This window comes from Schistocerca nitens, chromosome 1 (assembly GCF_023898315.1).
Source record: "Schistocerca nitens isolate TAMUIC-IGC-003100 chromosome 1, iqSchNite1.1, whole genome shotgun sequence".
Lineage (NCBI taxonomy): Eukaryota > Metazoa > Arthropoda > Insecta > Orthoptera > Acrididae > Schistocerca > Schistocerca nitens.
The window spans coordinates 438,738,977-438,760,519 of NC_064614.1; the positions used below are offsets into that span (position 1 = coordinate 438,738,977).

General features: G+C 39.4%; 1 protein-coding gene across 3 annotated transcripts in view; it reads right to left on the reverse strand.

Annotated features, from left to right (window-relative positions):
* Positions 1-21,543, reverse strand: part of LOC126251438 (motile sperm domain-containing protein 1-like) — a 69,240-nt gene that overhangs the window by 19,804 nt on the left and 27,893 nt on the right. For all 3 annotated transcript variants that reach the window (XM_049951874.1, XM_049951866.1, XM_049951882.1), the window contains one exon: positions 5,191-5,349. In XM_049951874.1, coding sequence (XP_049807831.1) covers positions 5,191-5,349 — 159 coding nt within the window. The remainder of the gene's footprint in view (positions 1-5,190; positions 5,350-21,543) is intronic.

The window sequence follows — 21,543 nt, forward strand, 5'->3', positions numbered from 1 at the left end:
GATGCCACTCAGTGGGCATGACCCCGCCACGGCAAAGGCCACCTGGCACAGTAGCCGCTGCCTGGAGTCTCTGTATCCCAATGTTGATAGGCACCTACTCCTTGGCTGACACAGGAAGGTTACAGCTCAGCATCGGCAGTGCAACCCCTTCGTCGTCAAAAGGCAACAACCAAGAGGGTATGTGACAGCCCCACAACAACGAACTGACTACCGCCCTGGATTTCAGGTACAGAGGCAGATCCACTTGACTGGCAAGAGTGAAAGATAACAGTACACAGTGGAGAGTTAATACGCTTCCGTAAGGCATCCTTTCCCAAACGACCAGAACTTCTGTAAAATTTGGAAAGTTGAGGTCAAACCCAAAATGGGGACCAGAATTTAGAAGGCAAAAAAGTTGAGGAGAAAAATCATAAAAAAAGCAAAAAGAGCGAAAACCTTCACAAGTCCAAAGTATAGTCAAAATACCAAGGTAAAAATCTGACCAAATAAAAAGACTCATAATAGTCACCTTTTACAACAGGCAAGGATGGGCTGTGGGTCTTTTCTAGCTCCCATCACCACTGGGGGTAAGTAACATTACTTGTAACAGGAAGTATGATCAGTTAGGCTTAAAATAGTAGTAGACAAAAGAGCAAACACAATTTTTGTATTACTTTCATTACCCTTATGAAGACTATTTTTATGTGACATATATCTGAACAACTATAACATAGATACCTGAAGAACTGTCCTACAAAAATTAAATTTATTCTCAACAAATTATTCCAGAAATGTGATCTATGGTTGCTTCTTTGAATAATATTATTATTTTAACAAAATGATACTAAAGATTGGGTAACAGAATAATGAAGAATATCAGGTTGGTGAATGGGGTTAGGCTATAACTACTGGATGGAATATTCAAATTCAGTATGCAACAGATTTTTGTCGTGGAATGATTATCACATTTAAAACAAATCTGCAATTGTTGACACTACCTCTGCTCTAACAGCACTTTCATTTTTATTCGATAATTATTATTTACAAGTTAAATCTTTGAAGTTAAGCACTAATGAAGTCCCTGTTATGAGCAGGCAAGTGAACACAGTTGTTTAAGGACTCTATAAATTTTTAATTTTTTGTTTTTGTAAACATCGTTTCACAATAAGTGAAAAATGAAAGTACAGGAAAATGGAATAAAGGGTAGAACAACTAAATTATAAGAAATGAAGAATTCGTGACTGTTCCAGAACTGTCTGACTGTGCAGGTAATTTTTGACACTTGCCATTTACCTCTCTTTGTTTGCATTCTGCACTGTTACTTTCTGGTTCTTTCTCTTACTGATTTTATTAGCCTGTTCCTTAATTTGTCCCCCATTCCCCTTGTTTGTATTTCTTTTTTGTTCCAGTCTGTACCCTATTACTTCCTTTCTGTTTCACTCTCTAACTTTGACTCACTGATCACCAATTACTCATCACCGACAGAAAACTTCAAGTGATGTATATGTCTGTATGTTGTTCACATGGCCACCAATGTTCATAAAATGCATGCATGAATGGCGTGCCATACAATTACTGCTAACAAAATCATTTACCTTTAATGTCACTACATAAGTTGCTTGCAGAGTCAACACAGCATACAGTGACTGGCCACACAATAATACAGCGCCATGCCCAGAAAATATAACATGCAGTGGAACCATGCTTAACAAGCCCTCACCTAACATGCAATTTGCAAAAAAAATTGACGTCACTAGCTGTTCGCGCGCAGAGAGAAAATGTTCGACAATATGAACACTTTTCATTGTCGGCAGCAGCATATGAACAATGTTTTTAGTATGGACTGGCATCTGGGTTTAGTGCTCTTCCTGCTGCCATCTTAATGCAGCTGGTGATAACGCATTTTTCTAAACTTGTGTTCACACAATATTTTTTTTGTGTGCAATCACTGAAAACATGAAGATGCTACGGGTTGCTGATTTAACATGCACATACAATTGGTCTACATTGACTATTTGCACTATCCTCGAGAACAAGAACAAGATTAAGGAGATCGATGCTTCAAAGGGACAAGAGTGCCTGAACAACGGTTTTGTATTCTGGATGATGTATATAGATAAATAAACAGCAATTGAAAGGAAACATTAACAAGAACATCATTTGTGAGAAGGCGAGAATGATTTTCGCTGACCTCATTAAGATAACGCCAGAATCATCAACGGCTGAAGAAGTGTTTAAGGGAAAACATGGATGGTTCAAGAAATTTAAGAGAAGAACGAGCTTCCACAGTGTTGTGAGGCATGGTGAAGCAGCCAACTCTGGCACAAAAGCAGCAAAGAACTTCATCAGCAATTTCAAGATACTCATAGATTATGAGGGTTATCTGGCACAACAGGTTTTTAATCATGACGAGGCAGATCTATCCTGGAAAAAGATGCCAAAGCGTGCTTTTATAACAGCAGAGGAGAATGCACTGCCCGGTCACAAGCCAATGAAAGACCGCCTCACACTGCTATTCTGTACCAATGCAAGTATGATTTGAAAATTAAACCACTGCTTGTTTACCATTCAGAAACTCCACAAGCCTTCAAGAAGTGTAAAGTCAAGAAGAGCAGGTTAAATGTGATGTGGAGATCAACCAACAAGGCTTGTGTGACACATGATCTTTTTCGTGATTGGCTCAATGAAGTGTTTGGTCCTTCGGCGAAAAAACATTTGCTCGAGATGAATCTGCCACTCTATGCCTTGCTTGTTATGGACGATGCTCCCGCCCATTCTCCGGCCTACAAGACCCCCTCCTCGAAGAGTTTCAATTCAACAAGATCCAATATCTGCCTCCCAACACCAATCTGTTACTTCGGCCTATGGACAAGCAGATTATTTCTAACTTTAAGAAGCTCTACACTAAAGCACTCTTTGAGTATTGCTTTGACCTGATTGAAGCTACCAATCTCACTCTCAGAGCTTTTGGAAATATCACTTCAACATCATTGCCTGCATCATGAGGATTGAAAAGGCTTCTGCTTGGAAGAAGCTTTGGCCAGAGTGCGATGTCGAATGTGACTCTGCAGCATTTGAGTCAATACCTGTGGAGCAATGAAAAACATCACACCAATAAAGCAGTGGCTACGCAAACAACAAATTTATTTGACGATAATGTTGTGTCACATTTTCGTGTTCAAGCATTGGCAGAAACAAATGGCTATAGATAGCTTGCTAGTAAGAAAGAATTAGTTATTTATTGTGATTAATAAAGTACATGACACTGTATGTATACCAGCAGTTGAAAATACCACTTCAGTTGTAAATTTCTTTTATTATCACAACCGGTTTCGGGCTCTCATGAACCCATCCTCAGGTGTCGCAACTGTGCAATGGCCCCCGAGCGCCGCGGTGGATGTGTACATGTCCACCGCGGCACTCGGGGGGCCACAGCACAGTTGAGACACCTGAGGATGGGCTTATGAGAGCCCGAAACCGGTTGTGATAATAAAAGAAATTTACAACTGAAGTGGTATTTTCAACCTCTGGTATAATGCTTGGTTGCGGATGTTCTTCCAACAAGATTGTTACAGTATGTATAATTTTCTCTGAATAAATGGCATGAATAAAATAAAACTTTTAGAACTTTTTCTGCATGGAATGCATTGCCGTATTTTACATTAATTTATATGGGATAAATTGTTTTACTTGATGAGTGTTTTATACTATGAGTAAGATTCTGGGATGAATTCTGCTCGCTATGTGAGGTTCCACTTTATTAATTCCTAGCCATTATTATGCATACTGCCGGGACCGATGATATCAATAGCAATCTAAAAGCTCAGCTAATGAAATTTCTCTGCTATGGAGGCAGCTGCGATGCAGACTACAATACCAATGATGCTGCTACAGAAGGCATGTTATCTGGGTAAATACATTCTCCATTATGTGCTCTTAAATCAGCACTCACTTGCATTTTGAACATGTTTCCTACAATGTTATTATGGCTGGCTACTTCTGTGGCGACATCCCAGCACCACTATTTTGTGATTGGGACATATTTCAGTATTCTTCTCTGTATGAAATTTAAGGATTACCATATATTACAGGGTCTTTATCAGCATGCTTCCAGTAGTGTATAATAACAGTTTACATGCATGTGGTTTTGTGTGTGTGTGTGTGTCCACGTCCATCCATCGGTTGAGCACTGCCCTACACGAACTGTTTTCTTTGGATGCATGTTTTTCGTACTTACCAGTAACATGTTAATTAATTAACTCCTGGTATGTCAGCCAAATTAAAAACCACCTTTATCAGTGCTAGAATTTACTCTTCTTTTTTTCTTCTTCATTTCTTTCTTTCCCTTAAGCTGGAGAGTGGGAGAGAATTACAGGTTAATGGAGAAGGGATGTAGGTAAAGACGAAATCAAGGTATTGCTACATTTTTTTAAATGAAACTGAATCCAATTGGATTAATCCAGTCTTCTGTAGCACAAATACTACAATTATAATCAACAAGTATCTGTCATCCTGGGTAGCTACACCAAGTATAAGTTTTCTGCTGGATGTTAAATACTGTAATACTTGTTACACAGCATGGCAGCCCTGAGAACAATTAACAACTACAACATGACAGCAAGGGGTGTAACCTCAAATAAGTTTTTAGCACTGACTGGTACACAACAGTAACATGTGCAACATCAGCAAAGACATAGGGTAATGCCAGCACAGTACAACAACTGCAGGTAATATTTACAAATTGTCACGAGCCATACAATGCATGCAATATCAGTGCACGTTCAGCTTAGATGGGAAGAAATGCATCATAAATCAACATACAAACATTTCATATGTATAGATCAATTTATAACAAAGGCTTTATACTCCTCTGCCACCAAACTGAAAGTCTAGTTTTTGAGTGAAGGAACTCGGAGGCAAAAAATAGTTTTGTACAGAATTTTACTTTTCTTCAAAATCTGTTTTCCAGTGTATTTCACTAATTTAATAAATGAACTAGTAGGGCAGCTTATGACATCAGGGTAACAAGCATAAGTATGAAGTAGCTCTATCAGAATATGAAGAGTAACTGGGGAACCTATAGAGAAATATTGTCATTGAGTTAAAGTATTAAATGATGTTATGCTAATAGGATATAGAGAGTACAAAATAAAATCACAGATAGGAATTTAGTGGTCACTGTAAAGAAGGAAAAAAAATCATACCACTCACCTAAAACATATGCAAAGATTAGCTTCAGATTAGAAGTAAGATGAAGATATTCGGGAAACCTTGAGTCTTCATCACCCTGAGTTGGCAACAGCAACGCACCAATACAAATAATGGCCGCTACAACCACCACGTAGTTTGGTGTTTGGTATCTGCCTCCAACTGAAAGAAAAAATTCTGTATCAAAATATTAACATCAGTACTTACAAGTAACACAGCACCTAAAAAGTTTCGTACTGAAATGTGTCAAAGTAATTTTAAAGAATTTGGATATCACTGACTGGTCACCAGCAGTGGGCTCCAAGCGAACATTCACGATGGTGTTCTTAATATGATGCTGTTAACTTTAAAAACAGCGACTTTACATTATTCACAAGATGGCACACACACCTCGAGTTTTCCATTGTATTTCTTTCAGCACCTGTACAGTATTACCATTATTTGGGAAGAAATACAGAAGAAGTGTGAATACTGAAATTTATTGATTTGAGATGTAATATCATTCATCTAGAATGTCCCAATCTATGAGAGCACAGTGAAAGGTTCTCAGTTTAGTACAGGGGTGATGTTAATATCATTGATACACTTGATCAGTGGAATAGTTTTGTTTATATAGCTTCTTAAACTAATGGTGTTCATATGTATTGTTCACATTGGTGGATTCCACAGCATACTGGATTTTTTATTCATGTATGGTTTACTGTCAACAAAAATTCATCCAAAGGTGGTGAGCTTATCAATGATCATCTTCCATTTCTATATTTAACAGTTAAAAATGGGTGCCTCAATTAAAATGTGCAAGCACTTATCTTGAATATGATTCACTTCGAGGACATCTTGAAACTATAACCACAAATTAAACACTGAGAACGACAACAATAACAAATTGGACACTGACCAATAATGTAGACTCCACAGATATAACAAAGACTAAGGAATACATTATAAATGAAGAGATAACAACAAGTAAGCTTTTATGCATGGTGGGTGCCACTTTTGTGGAACACCATCCAAAATGCAAGTAATAAACGTTTTACCACTTTAAAGAGACAATTAATTTATTACAGTGAATGAATGGGCTGTCTGGCAGTAGTCTAAGCTGTGGTCGAAGTAGGTAGCCCTGTACAACAAAAGACAAAGTCAGCTGTACCTGTTGTGAAGGGCAATGGGTTCTCTAGGATGCAAAAAAATTCTTACTGTTTACCTAGAAAATGGTAAAACAAAAACCACACAAATCTTGCGGGCAATTAGATGAATATAGATAAAAGAAAGTCCTGAATTACACACAACACTAAAACTCTGTTCAAAACAACAACTTCTCCAAATTTTACGAAGGTAACAGAAATAACATATGAACAAGCCTAGAATCATAGAGGTAGACACGTACAGACTGGTGAGACACCTGAAGAGGCAACGTCCAAACAAAGGAGCAGGAGGTTACAGACAGGGCCTGTATACGGCAGTGAAGTTGGGAAGGAGGAAGAATATAATATTGTTGTAAGTAGATTGTTTTAGAAATAAAAAAGTACAAATATGTAGCAGATGCAAGTTCTGCTGAAGGGCATAAGAAAACACCATAAAAAGTAGTAACATGAAGATACCAGAGAACCTAAACCAAAAACTGTCAAGGCCGAAAAGAAAGCAATGGTAAACACGTGGAATCAGCAAATTTGTATGTGTACGTAAACAAGATGTTTACATGAAATAAAGCCTGAGGTATTCAGACAGGCCTTTCTTTTTACAGTAAGTCAGGTACAAACATTGTATAACTATAAGTAACAGTGATAGATTTATTTACAATGTAACAGACTCTTAAAAGCATCAAGAGAAACAATGACTTTTAAAGTTTTTCTGTTGATTATGAATTTTATTCTTATTACAGCGCACACGGTTGTAAATTTCTATTTCTTCCAGAATGCCCATATGAGTACACTTCTCATTTTATACAAAATTGTAAAATTATTTTCAATCTTAATAACATTGTGTGATTAAGTGGGCAGCAAAGATGGATTTATCTTTTCAATTTTTTTCTCCTTGCTTTTGTCCATTCTTTGTATCTCTTCTTTAAGTTTCTGCCTGTTTGGCCAATTTAAAAAGCTTCACAGTTACTATGCTTGATTTTATATGTACCTGGAGCAGCAAAATTTTTGTTGTTAGTTTTAATATTATGTATAATTAACTGCCCTAGTCTGCCGACAGTCTTTAAAGCAATTCTAAAATTAAGCCTGTGGAAATACACACTGAGCTTATACAAAACATTATCTTAAAAGTGAAAAAAGACTAATTTTAAACATTCTGCAGGATCACTACATTTGTTGCTGTATTCTGCCAAGACTGATATTTATAATTGTTTCTTTCATCAACTATGGAGTAATGAATGCTACTTCTGGATGCAATATGGTGCAACGTATTTAGTTATTTGTTGGTTTCATTAGTATTTAGATGTAATTTGAGTATGCTGATAATTGCGTGAAAGATGGCTTTTTATGCTGAGATGGATGGCATGAATTCTGGAAAATGATGACATCTACAGTAAGGACATGTGATAGATGAGAAAAACAACTGATGGACATAAGTAAGAGAGAGATTTAATTAATTAGTTGGCATATTTTGCTGATGTTCAACACTAAAGTTAATATTAGGATGAAGTTCATTTATCTTAAGAGATAACAGATAGCTGTTATTCTTAAATCCTTGATACGGTAGCAGAATATCACTTACATATCTTTTATAATGAATTATTTTTGTGCCTCTTGCAGATGTTTACAAAAGAAACTTTGTTTTCAAGGCAGTATATTGGCAATAGTGCCAGCAAGCAGAGAACTCACAGCTAGTCCTTTCTGAATAAAACTTACTGTTGAAAGAAAAGTAGTTAAAATTGTAAGTTCAACTATTGTGCCCTGTGATACTGTTTTGTCATTGAGAAGATTTTTTAAAATTATTTCACAAGGTTCATCTACAGAGCTGTTTGTATAAAAACTAGTTTTCTTTTACTTCCGCATAAAAAGCAGTACAATCCAAGGAAATAAGGAAGGGAATATGGCTCATTGTGGGATGATAATGGACCTCACTGTTTCAGCCGGATTATAGAAATTTTTAATTGAGAAATTTTTATGGAAGATGTAATGTACTTGCAGCAGCACATGTAATTTTCGCAAATTGGACAGCCTGAATTGTTAACTGATTTGACAATCAGTCTTAGTGGTGTGCTTTCTACTATGCATTTTTATTTGAGTCCTCCATCTTGCTTCTCGTGAATTTTTGGGAACACTAGCTACAACGAAAACAATAGAAAACAGAAACACATGAATAAAAGCAATTTATTTTGCACTTCTGAAAGAAAATACAAAACGAGAACCATTGAACAGCTACTGACTTCATGGAAAGCACAAAGAGAACTGACAAAGATGAACAGAGCCAAAGATGTCACAAACAAGACCTGGTATGGATCGACAACTGTTCCTGTGAAATCATATCACCACCCTCTGGTAACAGGTACGCAGGCTTATATTGCTCTTGAGATACATTAGTGGACTAACCACTGAGTAGGATTTTCAGTACGTTTTTTCTAGTGCACCATGATTGGATATGGGCCTGTATGGGGTTGCAGAAGGTGCCCTGAAAGTATCTACCATACATCACACAGGAACAAGTGCTTAGGTCTTTATGGGTAAAAATATTCGTGTCTATATGACAAAATGCCAAAAACAGGCAGAATTTATAGATACAAAACTTTACTCGTTAATGGAGAAATGACAGTTCTCATAGAGGATGCTCTCAATGTTGTGTGGAAAATTCAAACGGAAGTCACAATGTTTTGCTGTAAACAAATTCTGCAGCAGTAGTCTTGTTTGATGACTACAAATAGTCCCAGCAGCACTAGATGTAGAGCTGGTATCCGCGAAGTACCATGAATATAAAGAAGATTTTAGGGTTTGATGCCACTATTCGACCATCCCAATATTGGCTGGATGTTAGCAGGTTGTGTGGTGGTGCTTGAAACCATAGAGGTCAGCGAGTTCATGAAACAAAATTTATGCAAATTATGTTCTTTGATCAGTAGTAACATTGGTGGGGCATCTAAAGCGGGAAACTCAGGTAGTTAGAACGATTCGTGACACTGTCTCAGCTGAGATATCAACAACAGACAAAGCCTCTGCCAAGCGTGTGTAGTGGCCAATGGCTGTAAATAGGTACTTTAAATCCTTTGCTGGAGGTAGAGATCCCACCAACCCAATACGGACATGCGCAAATCGCTGTGGGGATTCACTGAATGTACCTACTGACTTAGGCATATGACGGCCTACTTCAGCCTTCTGGCATACTAGACATGTGTGGACTCATGTGCGACAGCTGTGTTTAATGTACGGCCACACATATCTGCCAATGACCATATGAACTCTGCAGTTTGCTCCTGAATGTAGTAGGCTGTGTATCAATTCAAAAACCTGCTTCTGAAAAACAGTAGGCACAAATGAACGATGCTGGATTCTGGAGACGTCATACCACAAAAAAAGTATTGGGGGCCTCAAAAGGATGGCATTTTAGTTCTGGCCTTGTACCTTGGCTGCTTGTAAGTTCTAGCAATTGGATATCTGTCACTTTCACCTCTGCCAGAAATTTGTAGTTGATGTCACTAGATATTGCATCAATTCTAAAATAATCTGGCACCTTTAATGTGGCAAATGCCTGTCATTAATTGACTGATAAATTCCAGTAGCCAGAATTGTCACAATGAAAAGGATTCACTAGGCATTGTAAATGCAAATGTTTGGTCTGTAAACAAGCCTCACAAATGGCTAACAGTTCCCTCTCATATGCACTCACTTCATCTGTGAGCACATCACCTTTTGAGAAAATTCTGTTGGTGAAGCAACTGGCAGCTAACTGGCTGGCATCCACTATGATAGGGAGAAGTGCTGAATACACAAGGTGTACCAACTGGCAGCATTACTAAAGTTGGTCTTTATCTCATCAAAAGCTTGTAGCACCTCTGTGGTCCAAGAAAAGTTGTAGCAGCACCCACTGGCACTGAGTTCTGCTAGTGCTGCAGCGAGACACACCTGGATGCCTGCTGCACGGGGTAAATGGTGTCTATAAAAATAAACCATTTTCTGAAAATGGTACAGCTGCTGGAAAACCTCAGGCTGCAGCATCAGTTGTATTGAGTTGACATCCTGTAGGGATGTGATGCTAGAAGAGGAGACTAAATGCCCTACGAATTGTACTTTCTATCGTCAGAGTAAACATTTGTCCTGACTGATCACCAACTGATACTTTGAGAATGTCAAAAACAAACTGTAAATGCTTTTTCTGTTCTACTATCATCTTTGCAAACACAAAACATCATCTAAATACGCAAACCAGAAGAGAAGTCCACAGAATAACTCTTCTACGAAGCACTGCTGTCATACAACAGTGGTATTCTCGAGGTCAAATGGCATACACAAGTATTCGTACAGTCCAAAGTGAGTTATGGCAGTGGTTTTTTGAATGTTTGTGGGTTGGGCTGAAATATGGTGGTACACTTTTTTGAAGTAAGTTATCCTTAACATCATCGCTCCCACTAACACACTACACTGCTCTGGAAAGCATAAGGACAAGATAGAAAAGTAATGCAACATATTAACAACTTGGTGGAAAAGAGAAACAATGTGGAAGCTTGTTGCCACAGGCCTCCTAGTAATGCACAGAAAACTGGATGTCACACAGTGCGAGGTCAGCCAGCATGGCTATAGCACCAAATGGGGGCTGGCCGAACAAAACGAGATAGCCGAAGGAATGGGAAACGACAATGCATGTCACTCAGCAAGCAGATAGGGGGCACTGTGGTGGTGTTCTCCATTACAACACGGCCCGCATATAACATCTGGAGGACTTTATACTGGAAAGAATCATAAAAAAACTGGAAGAGGGATAAAGTGTGATGGGTGGTATTGTTCACAGCATTGTTTCACATGCATGGGGAGCATACCAAACCAAAGGCACTGCTGCCTGAAGGAGAGGAGGTGGTCAGCCATGGTCAACTACAGCAGCAGATATCTGCTATATTGTACAACAGGCAAGAAGTAACCCACATCAAACAGCAGGTGAAATTGCAACCACATTTACCAGGGCTGCGAGGAATTCAATCTCACGCTCTACAGTGGCACAGTGATTGCATGGGGGTGGTCTCTTTGCCCAATACCCAGTATCTTCTGTTCCATTTATGGATGGATAGATGGATGGATTCAAAATTGTTTGGCTCCAGACAGCATAGTCAAAAGCACCTGTTCTCAAGATCATGGTGCCGGTGTGTGTTGCGTTGACACCCACACATCGGCTGCACTGTTTGAAGTGGTGCCCAGTGTGTAGGGGTTGGACCAACAATGAGTGGAGTCACATGCTCTATTTCCATGAGAAAAGGTTCAGTTTGAAAAGCAATTCTTGACATGCCCTCACATGATGAGACGTGGGAACACACAATGCACCCAAAACCACTGTTGAACATGGTCGTTCTGGTGGTCCAGGTGTTATGGTGTGTGTAATCTCCCCACGGAAAATTACCCTCTACCACACAATAATTAATAATGGTCAATCAAATCATCCACAATTATTCATTTTTGAAAAGTATCTGATCGGATTTTCTAGTAATATATGCGCCGACAGCTCGTCGACGCCAAGGTATTTTTCTAGTACATTTATTCTTTGGAATAACAGAGATACAGAGATCTATGCTCCGTGGTTATTATAGAGGGTTAAGGCAACAGCTTCGGAAGTATCAGTTGGAAGATTGTCGGGTTGCTAAAAGAGACATATTTACTCTTCTTCTCGCTAAAGCGAGCTATTAACGTTTGTGCCACTAGCGTGATAGGTAAAGAGAAAGAAAAAACTGTAAAAGCAATTACATAAGACTTGGAATCCACAGAAAACGGAACATGTAATGGAGATGGATCGAATATACAATTTTCCTCAGAAATAAGGTTTGTGACCATTTTATTCTAGAGTGAATGACGAATTAGTTCTCTGTCTGAATCATTGATGATTGTCTTGGCCCTGTAATTAGTGGGGAAGTTTCAGCTGTGACGAAGAGAGCCTGCAATCTCCGAGTTTTTACAAATCGTCCAAAAAGGCTTCGTCCACATCTGAAATTCTAAATCTGTCGTAAACTGAACGAATTGTTCGAACGATCGATTTTCCCAACTGAATGTAGCGCTTAATAAAAATAACAAATGTAAAGATCTTGTCCAGCAAGCCAGCCGCTGAATATTAAGACGAAGGGCTCCACCAGAGATTCTACTAGGCTGATTTCACGTAAATAATATATTTAAACTGTACACAGATAAAGGACAGAGAGAGAGAGAGAGAGAGAGAGAGAGAATGAAATTCTAGAAAATACTCAGAATCCTCCATTGGCATAATTGTTTGTCTGTCTTATCACGGATCAGCCTAGGTATAAAACAGGAAGCCCTAACTTTATTGTACCGATTTATGTGTGAGAGTGAAGGAGTAATATAGGCGACAGATACACCTCTGTACAGACAAAACATTATACCAAGTTAGCGGCAAGCTGCATTCACAGACTTTCATCATTTAAAGTAGAGAATTCATTATAATGGCCAATCCGTGACAGGACACGTTTTTGGACGTTGTTAAAATAATTTTGTTCTCTGTTTCATGTGAACTACGACGAGACAACTTAACTTGGAAAAGAGAAGAAATACTCGCAGTCAAATTAAGTGGATCTACAAATAAAAACAGCACACTGGGCGCAGAGAAAAGGCCAGATCTATAATTTTTTTATTAAAGCTTGCTAGTATTAGTGCATATTTGAACATTGACTAATTGTGTTCAGGCTAGATGTAGTTTGATTGACCTGCCCTAGTTGCATTTATCTGTATAAGTACAGTAAGAAAGTAGACACAGAAGTATTCTTGTGTGAAGGGAGATATATACATATTGACGGTAGAACATTTATATGGTTTTAACTAGGGCAATGTTTAAGATGATTCAAGCAGAGCAGAGCAACACGCAACAGCCTTCAGCTGTTAGCACTGATAATAATGATGTAGTAAGAAGTGTTGTAGAACCGATCGCTACAGAGAGCGCAATAGAACGCCCGGTAGACACGGCTGGAGATGTAACAGCAAGTACGCAACATGGATTAGATCCATTGGTCATTATCATGAGGCAGATGCAGATGTTAACTGAGACCATGAATAATATGAATACAAAATTAGCCTCAGTTACTGAAGGGCAGGAAAATTTGAAAACCGACATTAACGCGAAGTTCGCCTCAGTTAATGAAGGGCAAGAAAATCTGAAAGCTGAGATTAAGCAGCAGTTACACGACAGTTTTTCCGAATTAGAGCAGCGGATAGAGGTGAAGACAAAGGAACTTAAAGATCAGGCCGAAGAGACGGAACGAAAATTAACTGCACAAATAGAATTGGTGAAAGCTCAATGTGAGGAATCTACTCACCGCGTACGTGTAGAAATGAAGGAGTATGTGGCTATTAAGATAGATACCGTATGCGAACAGGTGGAAATGGTTCCGCAGTTAGTACAAAAGCAAGATGCCATGTCACGTGCAATTGCGCAACTTCCTGAATTGGCACGTACGCAGACTAACCTAAAGGAAAGTGTTGAACATCTGACAGAACGTCAAGACGTTATAGATCACCAAATTAATGTATTAACGGGTAAATTATCCGAAATCACATTAGAAAACAAAAGGCTAATGTGTGAAAACGTTGAGCAAAATGTTAAAGCAGCATTCCAGAGTCTACGTGGCAAACAGGAAGAGAATTTGTTTGCGAAAGGGCTTGAGGAAGTGCGACAGCAGTTAGGTGCTGATTTCGAGCATTGGAAACAAACGATAGAAGAGTCGATACGCGTTTCACAACAAGGCTCAGAACAAATGAATACAGGCCAGCAGCAGAAGTTGCCAGTGACTATAGAGCCAGTTACTGCACATTCACACACGATACCGACTTGTGTAAGTAACTCAAATATTAAATTGCCACGAGCTAGTTGTTCGCATGAAGTTTTATCTGACGGAGATTACGAAAGCCTTTGCCATGCTGAAGAAAAAATGATAAAGCATCGGCAATTCCAGATTTTTAACACTGACAAAAGGGGGGTCCATCCGATTGTTTTTATTTGAAGTTTTAGAGGAGTGCTACCCAGAAATTGGTCGGAGTGGCAGAAGATCAGTTTCGTTACAGGGTATATACAAGGTTCGGGGGCGATCTGGGCCTCGGACATGACTTCTGTTTGCTCGACATATGACGATTTTGAGAAAGCGTTTTTAGCAAAGTTCTGGTCAGAAGGGGTACAGGAACGCCTAAGGCAGGAGGTGCTCTACCCAGAGCCTTTCTCTTTTTCAAAAGGAAGCCTTAGGAAGTATTTTGAGAAATATATAAATAAAACTAGATATTGGGACAGACCTATGTCCTTGCCAGACATAATAAACATACTTAAGGCAAGACTACCAACTAGCATCCGGAATCAATTAATTTACGGCAACGATAAAGACCTGGAGTCGTTCCTCACGACGTTAGACCATATAGATATTATCGAAGAGAACAACCAGAAAGCCCGTAACAACAGATTCCAATATAGGGAGATAGAACCTCCGCCAAATGGTAGGCAAGGGAACGCACAGAGATCGATAAATAGTGGAGAAACCCCTCAAAATCTCAATAATAATACCGGCAATAGTCTTGCGAGGGGCTATCCAAGGAACAACAGGAATGGGAAAAGATACAATCCCGTATGGGGGAACGAAAGGAATTTCAGACCGCAAGCCTGGAACAATAACAGTAATAGAAAGTGGAATCAACCGGGGGGAATAAACTCAAATAACCAACATCAGTGGGGACGGACATCTGCGAATCAACCGGTAATTACCGAAGTGACGGACGATGTCAACCACCAGGCGAATCAAAATCCAACAAACTTGTAAGGACCCACTCGTGCCCCGGAGGAGCGGTCAACAATTGGTTGAGGGGCAACAGGATATGTGTACCCATGCTAACGTATAATGATGGACGATTACTGGCAGATGAATTGACCGAGGACTTAGAACCCCAAGATGAGGATAAGGAACAGGTGGCAGTAGCCGAAGTGCAAGTCATTTTGGAGACTGTACCTATAGTGGCGGTTTTAGACACAGCTGCAACCACAAATGTTATTTCGGAGGCTCTATTCAACAAGATCAGAAATATAAGACGAGTACCAATTTTTCCAGTTCAAAATTGCAGAATAATAGGCGCCGTTGGGGCTAGATCGGCTAATGTAAAAGTGCAGTCACTACTTAGTGTAGAAGTCGGAAATGTAGCAATATTAAGCACATTCCTTGTTGTGAAAAATTTGGTGGTAGATTGCATTATCGGAGTCGACAGCCTACGTCAATACGGATGCAGAATAGATTTTAAAACAGGAAGAATTTGGTTAAATGTAAATAAACAAGAAATTGAGTTGGACTTGTTGAAAAAAGAAAGCCTTACCAGAAAATATAGTAGTGGGATCAGTGTGCAAGTAATCAGGACTGCACAAAATTCTAAACAGCACGTAAATAATGAGTTCCAAGTCAAAGGAGATTTCGGTCAATTAGTGTATGAGAAGTTAAATGAATCCGACTGCATTGTTGAAGATCAGAAGAAGCAGCTCAAAGAATTATTATTAGCGTATGAAAACGTGTTTGATGAAAGGCCAGGAGTTATTAAGGGATACATATGCCATCTCTACGTTAAGCCGCACGAAACGTATTGTAGAACTTTCTATCCTGTTCCCTGGAGGTTAAAGGCTCAAGTTCAAAAAGAAATAGATCGCATGTTGAAATGGGGTTTGATCGAACCCTCTACAAGCCCATACTGCTCCCCATTGTTGGTCGTGCCAAAAGCATACCCGGGATCGAACAAAATAAAAGGGTTATTTTCTCATAACGACTTAAAAAAAAAAATATAATGAAGATTAGAAGATAGGGAGGAATGGTGTTCCGAGTGACAGAGATGAACGCTCGTAAAAAACATAACAATAAACTGTGTGTGTAGTGTTAGAAACCTTTAACTTGAAATAGTTAATTAGTGACAGAGTATAGAAATAGTGACTAACTATTACTATCGAGTGTTGTAAAGAAGATAGTGGAGATAGGCTTCACCTGTGGTTTGGGTGAACGTGGAACTTTAGCAATGCTAATGTTATCAAGATTTATAAAGGATCTGACTGACCTTCAAGAAGAATGAAATGTTTCCCGCAAATGACGCTGAATAATCAAAAGAGGTTCCGAGTGAATATTCATATATAATCTCATGTAAACGCTTAGATGTGTAAACGTGTGAAGGGATGTGTTGTGGCAGTGAATCGTGAGTGACGGTTAACGCCGCAAAGATAATTTCCCGCGCAAAACAGTTGACGTCGGAGCGAGAGTTAAAATCGATATAGACGACACAGATGTGCTTTGTAAGAGACTCGCACCAAACGCGAGGGTAAACTGATTCATGTTGAACTTTAAAAGGAAAAGGTGGTATAATTAGAAGTTAAGAGTTTTAATTTATTAATGAATGATTAAAGAAAGTAATATTCATAGAATTAGTAGTTGTTTAATGGTTCGTGTTCGTCTGGGAATTTTGTTTGAAAAATCCATTTCCATATATGAGCATGGATGAACGCCGTATGAATCAGAGTGTAAATGAAAGAAGTAAATCCGCATTCCTCAATGCTAATAACTTTTACATTACAGTACTCAAGTGGAGAGATATATGTATTTAGAATAAAAAGTTTTTGAGTATAGATAAATTATATGACTTATCAAGGAAATATGGATTATGTCTTTGTATAAAATGAACTACACTTTCCATTATTCAATGATTTGAATCCAAAATCTATTGTAAGTTGCATGAATCCTTTAAATTACGAAGAACCAATCAGTGATAGAAAATGTGTTAGAACTTTTGGACTTATAAGCACAAGTGGGGAGGCAAAGTCAAAAGGAGTATTCAAACGAGAGTAAATCGGATGATGCTTTTGGCAACATCATTAGTTAATGGTTGAATTCCTTGAAGTACGTCGTAACAAAAAGGATCCATGAAGCCATAAGGATTTTGCTTTCAAAAAGGAGAATCTTGGATGGTGCAACCTAACCAGTTCTCTTACAGGAAGAGTTTCCCTTTTGGTCATTGCTAATTCTTTTGGAATGAATGTTGCATGTGAGTTCGAGTATCCCTGTTCCTTCTACTCTTCCCATTGTGGGCCGCGTAGAAGATCAACTACAAAGGGGGCCGCGTAGAAGACCGACTACAAATGTGGACGTCGGGGACATGCAAGACCTGGGGGAGTTTAGCACCGCAAGATATTGTACTAGGAACAAGATTGTAAAACGAGAATTCACGTTATTTATTGTAAAACGTTTTTTTTTTGCTAGAAGCACAAACCACTCTTCTCCAAATCGTGATACAAATTGATCCCTGTCTTTCCTTTAGAGATCCATTTCAAAATTATATATTTTTTTTCTTCTATAGGCTTTCCTATCTTCTATGTACCGTAGGCTGGGGATCTAGGCTTAAGAGGTTTTCCAAGGTTTCCCTGCTTAAGAAAGTTCCCGAATGGGTAGACCCTGATAATAGTTTCAGGAAAGATCATCTTCCTTGGTTGTGCACAGTAAACATAACACCTAGTTGCACGTAAAAGCAATACAGCCACGGTACCTGTCTCTTCATTTTTTCTGTGTTCAACATTTCTTTTCTTCGTCTGTCTCAAACATAATATTCTTTTTCAGTCGGAGGACTGACAATCATCACTTCTGGATTATCCACGCTAATAGATAGCTCGCGAAGTGTGTTTGGTGAATCAAAATTGAGCTCACAAACTTCGCTCGCTGCGAGGGGCATTGTAATCTCCCCACGGAAAATTACCCTCTACCACGCAATAATTAATAATGGTCAATCAAATCATCCACAATTATTCATTTTTGAAAAGTATCTGATCGGATTTGCTAGTAATATATGCGCCGACAGCTCGTCGATGCCAAGGTATTTTTCTAGTACGTTTATTCTTTGGAATAACAGAGATACAGAGATCTCTGCTCCATGGTTATTATAGAGGGTTAAGGCAACAGCTTCGGAAGTATCGGTTGGAAGATTGTCGGGTTGCTAAAAGAGACATATTTACTCTTCTTCTCGCTAAAGCGAGCTATTAACGTTTGTGCCACTAGCGTGATAGGTAAAGAGAAAGAAAAAACCGTAAAAGCAATTACATAAGACTTGGAATCCACAGAAAACGGAACATGTAATGGAGATGGATCGAATATACAATTTTCCTCAGAAATAAGGTTTGTGACCATTTTATTCTAGAGTGAATGACGAATTAGTTCTCTGTCTGAATCATTGATGATTGTCTTGGCCCTGTAATTAGTGGGGAAGTTTCAGCTGTGACGAAGAGAGCCTGCAATCTCCGAGTTTTTACAAATCGTCCAAAAAGGCTTCGTCCACATCTGAAATTCTAAATCTGTCGTAAACTGAACGAATTGTTCGAACGATCGATTTTTCCAACTGAATGCAGCGCTTAATAAAAATAACAAATGTAAAGATCTTTTCCAGCAAGCCAGCCGCTGAATATTAAGACGAAGGGCTCCACCAGAGATTCTCCTATGCTGATTTCACGTAAATAATATATTTAAACTGTACACAGATAAAGGACAGAGAGAGAGAGAGAGAGAGAGAGAGAGAGAGAGAGAGAGAGAGAGAGAGAGAATGAAATTCTAGAAAATACTCAGAATCCTCCATTAGCATAATTGTTTGTCTGTCTTATCACGGATCAGCCTAGGTATAAAACAGGAAGCCCTAACTTTATTGTACCGATTTATGTGTGAGAGTGAAGGAGTAATATAGGCGACAGATACACCTCTGTACAGACAAAACATTACACCAAGTTAGCGGCAAGCTGCATTCACAGACTTTCATCATTTAAAGTAGAGAATTCATTATATGTGGGGAGGCTTAATGTTGCATGGGTGCACTGACCGTCAACACTCTGAACACAATACACTTAATGGTCAAGGTTAATGTGACACTTTATTCTGTCCATCATGTGCATTTTTTCAGGGGTGCATTTGGCCCCAACTTCATTTTTAAAGCTGACAATGCATGTCTGCATTGAACAGAACAGCTGGAGGAGCTCTTGGAATGAGAGGATACTTGGGGAATGGACTGGCCTGCCCATTACTCCAACTTGAATCCCATCAAGCATGTGTGGGATGTGTTGGAAAGACTGCAACTTGTCCACATGCATCAACAACCATCCAGAAGGTGTCAACCAGACTGCTAGACGGATAAAACACCCTACAACAAGAACTCCTTCCCAACCTTGTGGCAGCATGGAGTACATTTAGAGTAAGCACTACCATCCATGGTGATCATACACCCTATTAAGAATCACATCTCGTGTTTTGTGACATCCAGGGGCCCATCGTAAGTCGTGGTGACTTCAGTGTACTTATTGTATAAAAGTGTCATTTCTGTTTGTCTCACTGCGTATTTCTTTCAGTTACCTTCTGTACTACTCTGTAGCAGTTCTTTCTCTGTATGGCTCAAGTTTCATTGAGCTACGTTACTTGGCAGTAACATATGCGAAAGTCACTTTCCATTTAAGTTTTACACACGATTGTATGTTTGGCAGTGGATAACAGTCTGGTGTGGCACATATGTTTAAAACATGGTATCTCCACATGGTCTCCAGCAGCTGTCTTTCTCTTCTATGAGGTGCAAAGATAGTGCCCAAGAACTGCAAGAATGGCAGTTCACTACTGAATTAAATAATCTGCTGATCTATTTCTTGTTAGATTGTATACTTGTCAGGCAAAAGTCTGCAAGCTTTGAAGGTGACAGGAGGATAGGGCTTAGTCCAAATGAGATGTGTATTATGCACAGCAGCAGCAATGTGCGAAGAATGTTCATTACCAGGTGTGGCTAGAGTCACTCAGGTGGCAGATACAAAGTGAGATGGAGTAATCCCTTCTTGTAAGCTCCGTAGGTCGTCTTCAGCAGCCTCTAGTTCCATGGTTGCTGCACACAATTTGCAAAGTGACACATCATTTTCCGCCATTATGTCTGTCTTTTCCTCCATTAGGTCTGATAACTTTTCTTTTATGTTATAGTACGCACACACTAAAGTTTCAAAATCTGTTGTGTAGTTGGAAGTGTGAGGACCACAGTCACTGGAATCCATATCGATCATCTTGGTACCTGGTTCAGCAGTGCCGTGAAAATCACTGGATTGCATCACGCTTCATAATAAAGTGTAATGGAAGGCACAAGTGTTGTAAAGTTTGTCAGGAATCTTAATAGATTTAGAATCAATACAGATATGTGCCTGGTGTAAGGATATAAGTCAATACAATAATGCAAAAAGAACAGTGTCTAGGATGGGTACTGTTACATCAGGTAACATTTAAGTCCCAAGACAAGAGCTTTCATGCCAAAAGTTGGAATTTTGGGGCTGTTAGCAGGTGTAAGCCAAGTGTTTGTTTTGATCCACTGGCAGTACACTTACATCTGAACCAGAGGTGACGAGTTATGTGCGTGATACGCAAGTGTCTGTGACATATAACCCATGCTATGTGCTGGACATGCCTGGAACGTTGTGTTGGTTTGATATTTGCACGTGTTTTTGTTACAGATACTGAGCATGAGGGTTGATTCCTTGGTTGAGATGTCAACAACCATTGAGTGTCAGTGAATAGTGCAGAAGCATCAGAAACTTGTGACGAGTCTTGAATCTTCATTCTGTGAATGTTGCCAGATAGGCACTTCTTCTCAGAGTGGCCAGTCTCATCTACCTGATTGCAACTGCAAGGGGAAGGTTAGGTTAGGTTAGTGTTTAACGTCCCGTCGACAACGAGGTCATTAGAGACGGAGCGCAAGTTCGGGTTAGGGAAGGATTGGGAAGGAAATCGGCCGTGCCCTTTCAAAGGAACCATCCCGGCATTTGCCTGAAACGATTTAGGGAAATCACGGAAAACCTAAATCAGGATGGCTGGAGACGGGATTGAACCGTCGTCCTCCCAAATGCGAGTCCAGTGTGTTACCACTGCGCAACCTCGCTCGGTGCAAGGGGAAGTGCGCTTCCTGGCTTGAGGCCCAAAATACGCATGTTACCAACATTGAGTAGGAATCCATTTGCTGACACTTCAGCGCATACTCTGGTGGTCATTATGCATGTAGCTGTTGAGAGTTAGTGCTGTGGGGCCTGTTTCTTTGATTTGCTCCTAAAGAGAAGGGCTTCAGTCACAAAGGGTCCAGGTTGAACACTGGAAGAACGTAGATACCAGAACCACTGGTATAACAGTTGTGAATTGTCGTAGCTATGTTGGGAAAG